General features: G+C 33.9%; 1 protein-coding gene across 7 annotated transcripts in view; it reads left to right on the forward strand.

Moving 5' to 3' along the window:
• Positions 1 to 12,925, forward strand: part of LOC143245336 (epidermal growth factor-like protein 8) — a 107,128-nt gene that overhangs the window by 33,915 nt on the left and 60,288 nt on the right. For 6 of the 7 annotated variants that reach the window (XR_013025576.1, XM_076491570.1, XM_076491568.1 and 3 more), the window contains exon 2: positions 10,676 to 10,945. Coding sequence is in view for 6 of the 7 variants with exons in the window: in XM_076491570.1 (XP_076347685.1) it covers positions 10,731 to 10,945 (215 nt within the window). In the remaining variant the exon portion in view is untranslated. Of the gene's footprint in view, positions 1 to 3,795; positions 3,818 to 10,675; positions 10,946 to 12,925 lie in introns of those variants that run through there. The other variant, XM_076491571.1, reaches the window with a different exon arrangement.

The following is a 12,925-nucleotide window of genomic DNA, read 5'->3' on the forward strand; positions in this document are numbered from 1 at the left end:
CTTATCGACTGTGTTATGAAGCAGTAGCTGACATTCAAAGTTAAGTGATGTGCCTGTTGAACTTATCGACTGTGTAATGAAGCAGTAGCTGACATTCAAAGTTAAGTGATATGCCTGTTGAACTTATCGACTGTGTTATGAAGCAGTAGCTGACATTCAAAGAGAAATTATCTTTTGAAACATCTCAAGATTCTGCATTCCACTCGAGAAGTTAAGACAAACATAAGATATTAAATTTTACATACAGTTTTAAATTAAAATAAAGAGTTCGACAACAGGTGCTACTCTACGCTTGGTGCACTGGCGTAACAGCTGTGTCGGGAGCGTTAACCCTCTCAACTGTTCAGTATTCTTTGTCTAAATGTGGAACGTCAAACTTTTTTATGGGGGTGTTTACTTCATTCAAATATATGAGCTTCCAGAAAACTAGGTTCGACTGAACAGTGTTTAGGATATATGTGTTAAAATAATAATCCTTTAATGCTATAATCTGTTGTGCAAAAGCATTTTGTAAGTTTGATTTAAATAGAATAAAAGAGCTTCTGTCTAATATTTTGGTAAAATTGTTTTTATAAATGAGAACTAAGTATTGAAAAGACATAAAACTTTCTTATGTGTTGTAACAAAATATAAAGTTTACCCAAACTGCATAGTCTAGTTGTTAGGATATTCGACTAGCAATCTGAGGGTCGCGGGTTTGAATCTCCTTTCAGTACATGCCTTTTCATCCGTATGGGCGCTATTATGTAATAGGCAATCCCGCTATTCGTTGGTATATAGTAGTCCAAGAGTTGGCGGTGAGTGATATTGACTAGCTGACTTTCCTCTCGTCTTACACTACTAAATTAGATACTTCTAGCAGAGATAGCTCTCGTGTAGCTTTGCGCGAAATTTGGAAACTAACCAACCAACCAAAGCAGCATCAATGTGTCACGTGATTTAGATAAATTATCTCTCTTACACCAGTAATAATTCTTAGCTTAAAAACAATACAAAAAACGTGTAATTTCAAATTGGTTTTTCTTTCATGAAGACTGTAGGCTATTTTAATGTAGGTTTAATTAGCTCGTGGTATTGGTATATCTACCTTGGTATCACCGACTTTTTGCTTGAAGTATCTCTGATGATAATATTTGAGTATATTTCTAATATTTTGATTTTGTTTGATGCAACATTCGATTTACTTCAAAACCAAAACAAAACTTTTTTTTTTTGTATATTACGCAGAAATAAATTAATGGAATTAGCTTCAATATTGATGGTATATTTGTTTCAAGTTTATTTGTGGCCGACATATTAAACAACCTATAATAAAAAACAAAACACATGGACCCACTAGTCATTTGATGTACACATAACTCAGAAAAATCAAATGTGTTCATAAGCCCAGTTGAATCTATATAAACATCCACTGATAGTTCTAGGGTGAAACAACTCGTGAAAAGTTTTTTAAAGTCCAATGTACAGTGTTGTGTCATTGTCTGAAAGAGTTTTGTTACTTTGATATTTTCCTTAATAACAAAAAATATAATTTGTGCTATTAATCCATACCAGTTTGTAAATAAAAGGCATTAAAATTACTTTTATTTTACACCATTATTAATGATATGTTCAACGCCCACATTACTATGTATGTCGTACCCTCACTAGCCTAACGAGCAATGGTAACTAATGGAAGGCCTCACGGTTCTGGATAGTGAGTGTGTCAGACATTTTATAAACTAATTTTGCTTTGTTTTCATTCACTAGTTCATATAATTAATATGACTGAACATGCTTATTCTCTTTTTAAGTAACCTTAAATAAAGCGATAGTGACTGAGTGATGCAAATATATGATAAAAGTTTAAACGTTAAAACATTCTTACATCTAAGCCTCGTTTAAAAAAAATAAAAATAAATAAGCCTACGTCCTACAACAAATAGGCCCGGTTGTAATATAGATATATATATTCGTTAGGATTAAACGAATGTGAATTATTAACATACCATTTCTGGTAATAATTACGAAAACACGCGCACATTTTTTTTTAAATTAGAAAAGAACAGAAACCTTCTGCACGTTAAATGTTCTAATTTTATTCCAGCTCATAGAATTGTTAGGCCATGTAATAAAACTGTGCATTATAATGACTACGGACGATACATGTTTAAGTAGAAATGTTTCAAGCAACACGACGAAATTAATAACTTGACAGCTAAATATTTGTGACAGTTTAAATACCGCAAGCTGGTGAAGCATTACAAACAAATAGGCCTTTAACTGAAGACAGAAATCTGTTAAAATACAGACGTTGTTCTGTTATTGTAGTGTTCTATATTCCTGTCAATGTGACATGTTTAATTTTTGCAATGCCTGTAAAGTAAATAAATAATAACAATCTTCCTCGTTTTAGTACAGGTGTTTCCTGTTAAGACTAAAATGTCTCTCAAATAACTGATGTTTGCATTTACTTCCTGTAGGTAATAACAGTAATTTTATTTTAAAAGTAGAACCAACCATACGGAAAGTAGTCTAGGCCTACTAGTTTACGTGTTTTTAATACGTCCGTAAAATTTAGCTGTGGTACGTTTACCTAACGTAGCACGACACCTGTTGTTCATCAGTGTGGTTGAAAGTCATAGGTCATAGTTTAGAAATAATTTTCATATTCAGCACTTGACGTAAAAAGTTAATATTACGATACATATTCAAAACTAACTGTTAGCAGTAGGCTAATTAATATTCATAATTTGAGTGGATGGGAGGTCACTGAAACACTACTCTTGTATTTCAGTCGAGAATCGAGTGTCCTATTGTTTGTTTGTTCTGAATTTCGAGCAAAGCTACACGATGGCTATTTGTGCTAGCCGCCCCAAGTTTAGCAATATAAGACTAGAGAGAAGGCAGCTAGTTATCACCACCAATCGCCAACTCTTTGGCTACTCTTTTACTAACGCATAGTGGGATTGATTGTAACTTTATAATGCCTCCATAACTGAAAGACTGAGCATGTTTAGTGTGATGAGGATTCGAATCCGCGAACTTGAGTTTGCGAGTCGCATAACCACTAGACCGTGTGTGTAAGGCCAAAGCCGAGAAAAGTCTGCTCTATTGCTAAAGACCAACTCACAGTTAAACACTAATATTTTGTATTCAATTTATAATGTTTGTTATAATGCAGAACTAGTTTAACTGTTGTTCCTTCCATGTTTGGAATGAAGTTTTTTCATGTGCACCAGTATGAAGGCAATATGCGGATGTGCGCTTCCAGTTTCTTTCTATTTTAAAGGACGGGAGTGTTTTCTACCATCGACCCTATTGGATCATTAGGCCGCTTTGCAACGCTACCAGATGGATAGTTGAGTTTTAGGCCTATCAACTGAAAGGGTTGTTACTGAGAATGTGCGCGGAACTTCATTGGTTGTTGTGCGGCTGCGCAGCTTAAAGGGAACCCTGGTTCATAGGTCATTCGATAATACATCATTTTAAAAGAATCCACGTATTTTTTTTTATGGGGAACAGCCTTGACTTTCGACCTACTGATGGCTAACTCTAAGTTGTTTATAAGTAGAAGAACTAGTTTGTAGTCTGCCTAAAAAAGTGTTTACCCGGCGAAGTAAAATAGTGTGTAAACAGACTTTTTTTTTCACGAATTACACAGTTTAATATGTATAAACAAATAAGAAATGCTCTTCTGTCACAAATTGTAGTGAAAAAAAATGGAAAAATCCAATTTCTATAAAGCTTGGTCCTAAAAGTCAAACGAACTTCTAAAAGCTATGTTTTAAATGGATAACTAACCGAACGAATGATACGGATTTGGGGATTGTTTCAGGTTTGTATTTTTTTTATCTTATGTCGTAAGTGTGAGAGCTCAACAGTGATAGAAGGTCTGCAGTAAAATACGTGAAGGTGACGCCAAACTAAAATGTTGATTAAAGTTGCTATTATTGTACATTCTATATTTATTTCTCTTATAAGTTCCTGGAATTTGTGTCATGGACTGTGATACAAAATGGTGGATAGGGGCGGCCCGCTCTCCTGTTTATAGCAGTACGTTTTAAGCCTGGGGACTTTTGGCAGTTACATGATTAATATTGTTGATACATGAGAATAATTTACGAATACTGACCTTTTATGGGACAATCCCTTGTGATAAATCTGGCACTTAGCTCAAAAATTCACGTTTCGCGCTTTGGAGCCGTGAGTGCGTTATAAGAGTGATGATCACATCCAATTATTGAATTAGTGTAGCCAAACGTTGCCGGTGGCGGCAGATGCGCTTCCTCAAGTGTACAATTTCAAACTTACGAACGTGCAACACGGAAAGCCATTGTGAAGCTGCGCACGAATATCTGAAATAAAACCTTTTTGGTGCACTTGAGCTACAACTTTCTGATGCAATGCGACAACACTCTTGTGTCTGGACGTGTTAACGCAAGTCACAGCTTCAGTAATGCTAAGTCATTTGTTTTCTCTCAAGGCGTCCCGGCATAGTCAGGTGGTTACGATACTCGACTCTCAATTTGAGGGTCGCGGGTTTTATTCCCCGTCACACCAAACATACTAGCCCTTATAGCCGTGGGAACGTTATAATGGTACGGTCAATCCCACTATTCATTGGTAAAAGAGTAGCTCAAGAATTGGCGGTCGGTGGTGATGACTAGTTGCCTTACCTCTAGTCTTACACCTCTAATTTAGGAATGGTTAGCGCAGATAGCCCTCGTATAACTTTGCGCAAAATTCAAAACCAAACAAGCAATGATTTCAAGGTTTAAAGTGTTTTTATTTATTCTAAAATTAATTACATATGGTATTGTAGGTGTCGTAACGGTAATACTAATAATCAAAACACTATTATTTTCAGGGAGCTTTAAATGATGTATAAAATCAAGTACTAGAACCAATATTAGTGTGAATATACTTACTTCAGTACGAACTGAAACATTCAGTAATATATACATACTTCAGTAATATATACATACTTCAGTACGAACTGAACTGAAACATTCAGTAATATATACATACTTCAGTACGAACTGAAACATTCAGTAATATATACATGTTACTTCAGTACGAACTGAAACATTCAGTAATATATACATACTTCAGTACGAACTGAAACATTCAGTGATATATACATGTTACATCAGTACGAACTGAAACATTCAGTAATATATACATGTTACTTCAGTACGAACTGAAACATTCAGTAATATATACATACTTCAGTACGAACTGAAACATTCAGTAATATATACATACTTCAGTAATATATACATGTTAATTAAAACATTCAGTAATATGTATCCAAACAACAATGGCAGAGAGATAAAACTATTGATACAGAAGAACAGTTAATAGTGTTATAAAACAGTTAATACAGAGAGATAAAACTATTGATACAGAAGAACAGAAAGTAGTGTTATAAAACAGTTAATACAGAGAGATAAAACTATTGATACAGAAGAACAGACAGAACAGACAGTAGTGTTATAAAACAGTTAATACAGAGAGATAAAACTATTGATACAGAAGAACAGACAGTAGTGTTATAAAACAGTTAATACAGAGAGATAAAACTATTGATACAGAAGAACAGACAGTTGTGTTATAAAACAGTTAATACAGAGAGATAAAACTATTGATACAGAAGAACAGACAGTTGTTTTATAAAACAGTTAATACAGAGAGATAAAACTATTGATACAGAAGAACAGACAGTAGTGTTATAAAACAATTAATACAGAGAGATAAAACTATTGATACAGAAGAACAGACAGTAGTGTTATAAAACAGTTAATACAGAGAGATAAAACTATTGATACAGAAGAACAGAAAGTAGTGTTATAAAACAGTTAATACAGAGAGATAAAACTATTGATACAGAAGAACAGACAGTAGTGTTATAAAACAGTTAATACAGAGAGATAAAACTATTGATACAGAAGAACAGACAGTAGTGTTATAAAACAGTTAATACAGAGAGATAAAACTATTGATACAGAAGAACAGACAGTAGTGTTATAAAACAGTTAATACAGAGAGATAAAACTATTGATACAGAAGAACAGACAGTTGTGTTATAAAACAGTTAATACAGAGAGATAAAACTATTGATACAGAAGAACAGACAGTTGTTTTATAAAACAGTTAATATAGAGATAAAACTATTGATACAGAAGAACAGTAATCGTGTTATAAAACAGTTAATACAGAGAGATAAAACTATTGATACAGAAGAACAGACAGTAGTGTTATAAAACAGTTAATACAGAGGGATAAAACTATTGATACAGAAGAACAGACAGTAGTGTTATAAAACAGTTAATACAGAGAGATAAAACTATTGATACAGAAGAACAGAAAGTAGTGTTATAAAACAGTTAATACAGAGAGATAAAACTATTGATACAGAAGAACAGACAGTTGTTTTATAAAACAGTTAATATAGAGAGATAAAACTATTGATACAGAAGAACAGTAATCGTGTTATAAAACAGTTAATACAGAGAGATAAAACTATTGATACAGAAGAACAGACAGTAGTGTTATAAAACAGTTAATACAGAGAGATAAAACTATTGATACAGAAGAACAGTAATCGTGTTATAAAACAGTTAATACAGAGAGATAAAACTATTGATACAGAAGAACAGTAATTCTTGGTGACGAGAAACACTTGAAGTAAAATTGTGGCTGATATGGGTATTAACACTTTTACTGATAAGTAGAGAACCATGTTTCGACCATCTTAGGTCATCTTCAGGTTAACAAAGAGAGAATTTGCAACTGACCGTTGCAAAGTACATCTCTTTGGGACAAGACTATAAACGAGTACGGGATTGTAGGGTGCAGTTAGATGTTAGGTTAGTAATTGATATAGGTATAAAGGTGTTCCTTTATATTTGTTTAATTTTGGTTTTAGTTGCTGTATACGTAGGGCTTCTTTTGTTTTTGCATTTGTTTATATTTGTTTCCCTACTTTATATCTGGGTGTTTTATATGGTTATGTTGTGTTTATTTGATTTGCAGTGTTCAAAAACGTGTGAAGATGTTTTTTTTTCTTTGAATCTAGTTTCCATTTTTCTGTTTGTTTCTCAAATATAAAAGTTGTGGCAGTTGTTGCATTGTATTTTATAAATTATGTTTGTGTTGTGTTTGTCAGTGTAGTTTTTACATAGTACGGACTTTAGTTTTGTACTTGGTTCTTGAATAAATTTGGTGTTTACTGGAATGTTGTGTTTTGTTATCAGTTTTTTCAAAATGTTGGTTGTTTTTTTGCTGATGTTAGGAACATAAGGTATACAGCAGTGTAAGGTTTTGTAGTTTGTTGTATCTTGGGATTTATTCTTGTTTAATTGTTGTTGGTCTAGATGTGTGCGCATATTTGTTTCACGGTTTTGAGAAAATTTGTTATTGTTAATGAAGTGTTGTTTTATTTTGTTGATTTCATCGTTACTTTTATCAGGTGAACATAGTTTTGTGACTGTGTTTATTTGGTTTATTAATATCTTGAGTTTTTGTTTTGTTTTGTATGCTGAGTCCAAGGGAATGTTTAATCCAGTATTGGGGATTTTTCTGTGGATTTCTGTTTTGATTTGTGTATCGGTTCTGATTATCTTGAGGTTAAGAAATGCTATTTAGTTAGTTTTTTCCTATTCACAGATGAAATTAATGTTGGGGTGAATACAGTTGCTGTGGTTGATAATATTAAGTGTTTGTTCTGTGAACCCAACAATTGTATCATCAACATACCTGTACAGGTATAGTAGTGGGTGTAAGGCTGCATTGATCGCTTGAGATTCAGTCTGAAAATGTTTGCTTCAACTGGTAACACGGAACTCCGCATACTTAAGCCATTCATTTGTTAGTAGTTTTGGTCATTAAAAATAAAGTTATTTTGGTGGTAGTAGATTCTATAAGTGTTGCTAATTGGTTGTTGCGGATGTTTATCAATGGATTGAATTCTTGAATATAAAGTTCTAAAGCTGTCTTGCAGGCTTCAGTCGTTAGGACTTCTGTGAAGAGAGAGATCACATCAAAACTGTTCATTAAGACTTGATGATTTAGTTAATTAAGAATAGATTTAAAGTTAAAAGATTCCTTGAAAAGGAGCCGGTTGACGTTACGTATTTAGAAAATGTCCATACTGTTAAAACTACTCTGACAAACACAACACTGACATAATTCATAAAACATAATGCAACTACTTCCACGACTTCTGTGTTGGAGAAACAAAAAGAAAAATGGAAACTAGATTCAAAGAACACAAAGAAAACACCTTCACACGTTTTTGAACACTGCAAATCAAATAAACACAACATAACCATAGAAAACGCCCAGACACAAATATAAACAAATGCAAAATCAAATAAGCCCTACCTATGCAGCAACTAAAACCAAAATTAAACCAATATAAAGGAACACTTTTAAACTCTTACTAATTAATAAACATCTACCTGCAGCGCCCCCTCTAAAATCACGTACCTGTTTACAATCTCGTCCCTAAGACACGTGCCCGACGACGGCTAGTTGCAAACTCTCTTTGTTAACCTGAAGATAACCTAAGCAGATCAAAACTTTGTTCTGTACTTTATTGTAGTTAAAATTTTAATACCATACCAGCCGTCTTGAGAACACAGACGAACAGTTAAAAGAGTGCTATTAAACAGTTGGTACAGAGAGATAAAACAGTAAGTGTTCCGAGGTAAAACAATTAGAACGTTAGAACATTTACGTTTATTCTCTTTTTCACTACACACTTTATATTATTCTTGAAATGGATTTCTTCCAACTCTTTGTGTGACTGTAACCGAACAACACAGTAAAAAGCATTGACAAGTTTCTCACCTGTAGACGGAGAACTCGGCTATTGATATCTGAAAATCTACGTACGTGAATAATATTATTAGTTCAATGAAAATCTAAACTAAAATTCAAAAATATTTTAAAACTGAAACAAAGAAAACTCAAATCCACGAAACCAATTTCTCACTTGAACGTATGTAGTGCTATTTTACAGTCCAATCGTAAACGAAGTTGAAACAATAGACCTTTCATTTATTTCTGCGCCTTCAACTTCTTAATTGGAGAATTTTTTTCCAAAGGATTTTATTGATTTTATTTCGTATTTAAATGCATGATATTATGTTTATATAAAGATAAGCAATTACCAGTTTTGAAAGGTATGTTCTGTCTGTGTTTATGATTCGTGGTTATGAACTTTGATTGCATTTTTATATATGTAACTATGCTAAATCGATACAAGAACGATCGCTTCCCAGTGGCACAACGGTATGTCTGCGGACTTACAGTGCTAAAAACCGGGTTTCGATACCCGTGGTGGACAAAGCAGTGAGAGCCCTTTAATTAGCTTTGTGTTCAGTTACAAACAACAAGAATGACCAACAAACGTCCTTCCAGCTACACTACTCTCTTTAGACATCTATCCTTACTCGCCACCTGGTGGGTAATAACATTATCGATTGTTTTATAAAATATTGTAATTGTGATCGTATTTCGTATTACTAAATTACGTCACTACTTAATTTGCATGTTAAAATTAAGCAGTATTAACTTCTGAGTGTAATAAATGTAAACTGAAAATAATTAATTTTATGGTTTAAAACTAAAACAAACCCACACACTAATGGGTTCGAATCCCCGTCACACTAAACATGCTCGAACTTTAATGCGTTGGGGCATTATAAATTGACAGACAAGCCCACTATTCTTTGGTAAAATAGTAGGCCGAGAGTTGGCGGTGGGTGGGATGACTAGCTGCCTTCCCTCTAGTATTACGCTGCTAAATTAAGGACAGCTAGTGCAGATAGTCGTCCCCCGTTAGTACAGCGATAAGTCTAAGGATTTACAACGCTGAAATGAGGGGTTTGATTCTCCTCAGTGGACTCAACAGATAGCCCGATGTGGTTTTGCCATAAGAAAACACACGCAGATAGTCCTCGTGTAGCATTGCGCGAAAATAAAAAACAACAACAAAAACAATCCTCTTTATCAAAAGTTTGAAGTGGAAGCAATTTCCTGTATTTTAATTAAGAACTTTCCCGAGCTGACTTTGTAATTAACGCAGAACAAAGTTATTTATTATGTGTAAATTTAGACAACAACTACTTACTGTAATAATTTAATAAACCGCTTAACAAAACTGCTTCAGAGTAAACAGTCCAGGTGTGAGACGAAACTCCAATTTGACACCAGTGAGTTTGAAGTCAGCCAACTGGTGATAGCGTTAAAAGTTGCCTTTTATAACTTCTTGTAACCGTGAACTGAATTAGAAATATTAGTAATAAATAAATATTTTATGTCAATAAATAAACCTTTACTCTAACATAGTAAATAAACCTGTAGTCTAACGTAGTAAATAAACCTTTACTCTAATAGTAAATAAACTTGTACTCTAATATAGTAAATAAACCTTTACTCTAACATAGTAAATAAACCTTTACTCTAACATAGTAAATAAACCTTTACTCTAACATAGAAAATAAACCTGTACTCTAACATAGTAAATAAACCTTTACTCTAACACAGTAAATAAACCTGTACTCTAACATAGTAAATAAACCTTTGCTCTAACATAGGAAATAAACCTTTACTCTGACATGGTAAATAAACCTTTACTCTAACATGGATTCTCAGAGAACTCTTCTTCGTTTTCTTGTGTTTTTAGATTGTTTGTAATCCGTGGAAAGAACTAAGTTGGGTTTCTCTCAGTTCGACATATCATGCAGAAAACCAAAAGCATTTTACAGCCTTGGAAGTGGTGTGAGAAGGCTTTGATGGTCCTGGCTGTGTCGTTTGTGTTGGTGATGGTAATGCCTCTACAGTCCAATGCTCGGGCTAACAGTTTGGTTTCTTATAGAGAAGCGTTAGAAAAAACACGTGAGGCCCAACAGACCCTGGCTGCTCATCATTCAAGACCCCACAGACATCGTCTCGGGTAGGTTAACATTCGACGAGTGTTTCAAGTCACCCCCGCTGTTTAGACGACTACATTCGGGAAGCTGTGAACTTCGGAGTGCAGATCCAGCTGATCGTACGGAAGACAGCGTACACATACAAATAACGCTCCAAAGCTGTTGTCTTTATCATAATAGAACCGCTGTGTATGTTGTCTTTATCATGAGAGAACCACTGTGTATGTTGTCTTTATCCTGATAGAACCACTGTGTATGTTGTCTTTATCATGATAGAACCACTGTGTATGTTGTCTTCTGCTCGATCAGGGTGGTTTTCGCACCAAATTTCACACTGTTTTTTTCCGCACAGTCACATGAACAGTGAAAGTGACTTTAGAAATACCTGATGTTTCGAAAGTAATCTCGTGTGAAAATTATTTTGAACGGTTAGTGTACGAAATACCTAATACCTAGTTCAAAGAAATACCTAACACCTAGTTCAAAGAAATACCTGACATCTAGTTCAAAGAAATACCTAACACCTAGTTCAAAGAAATACCTGACATCTAGTTCAAAGAAATACCTAACACCTAGTTCAAAGAAGTACCTAACATCTAGTTCAAAGAAATGCGTAACAACTAGTTCAAACAAATACCTAAAACCTAGTTCAAAGAAATACCTAAAGTTTAGTTCAAAGAAATACTTAGCACCTAGTTCAAAGAAATACCTAACACCTAGCTCAAAGAAATACCTAATACCTAGTTCAAAGAAATACCTAACATCTAGTTCAAAGAAATACCTAACATCTAGTTCAAAGAAATACGTAACACCTAGTTTAAAGAAATACCTAACATCTAGTTCAAAGAAGTACCTAACATCTAGGTTATTGCTTATGCCTAAAGTAAATGGAAAAGACCTATTTTCTCTTCAAACTTTGCTTTTGTGATCTGGGAGCGTATAACGAAAACATGATGGGAAACAATATTTGGGGTCTGATACGTGAAAGTGATTTACATTACAGTCGCAAATCTCGAAAAACTACTCACTTCTAAACATTTTTGTATAACTTCAGTATAAATGCATGTAAATCTTGATTCATATGTTGTTTTATTCAGATCTTATGTAAATGAAAATGTGCAAATGTGCCCATTTTTACATATAAAATATGTTAATTTCTAAATTTCGTTATTCAGGTCACAAAAGCAAAGTTTAAAGGGAATAATGGCCATTTTCTGTACTTTTACAACATAAGCAATTAAGAAATAACACATACTACCTAGGAACAAAATCTGTGTTACATAGTGGTATTTGTTCAAGTGTGAGGCCTCGTATCGTTCGGTCGTTAACCAAATCTCATTTTCGTTTCTGTCTGGTTTATTCCTTGTTCATTTGTTTCTACCTGAATCATGCTAGAATATTTACAATGTTACCATGTTTCATACTTCATTATGCAGACTTTTGGGCTTGGCATGGCCTCGTGGTTAAAGCGCTCGACTCACACAACTGAGAGATACGGGTTCGCACCCCTGTCACCGAAAGTGCTCGTCCTTTCAGCCAAGGGGTTATTATAGTGTGACGGTGGGTTGTGTCGATTAGCTGCCTTCCATCTAGTCTCACACTAGTAACTTTAGGGACGACTAGAACAGATAGACTTCATGTAGGTATTCACGAAATTCAAACCAATCAATCGAGACATTTAGGCTTCACAATAAATAATCTCAAAATTAAGCAGTTTATTTATTCATAAAATCATTCACAAACTTTGTGTTGAACTAGTAAGTTTAATCTTTATCCTAGTCAAATAATGTTTATATTTTGGTTTCACTAAATCATCTTAAAATTATCGATGAACTGTTTCTCGTATATGGTTCTATAGTCACGTTGTATTAGATTCCATTTGGATTTTATGGCCATCATATCTGTGTAGACAATATCAAACACTGACCATTATATCTGTGTAGACAGTATAAGACACTGACCATGGTATCTGTGCAGACAGTATGAGACACTGATCATCATAT

This window comes from Tachypleus tridentatus, chromosome 2, assembly GCF_004210375.1.
Source record: "Tachypleus tridentatus isolate NWPU-2018 chromosome 2, ASM421037v1, whole genome shotgun sequence".
In the NCBI taxonomy this organism is placed as follows: Eukaryota; Metazoa; Arthropoda; class Merostomata; order Xiphosura; family Limulidae; genus Tachypleus; species Tachypleus tridentatus.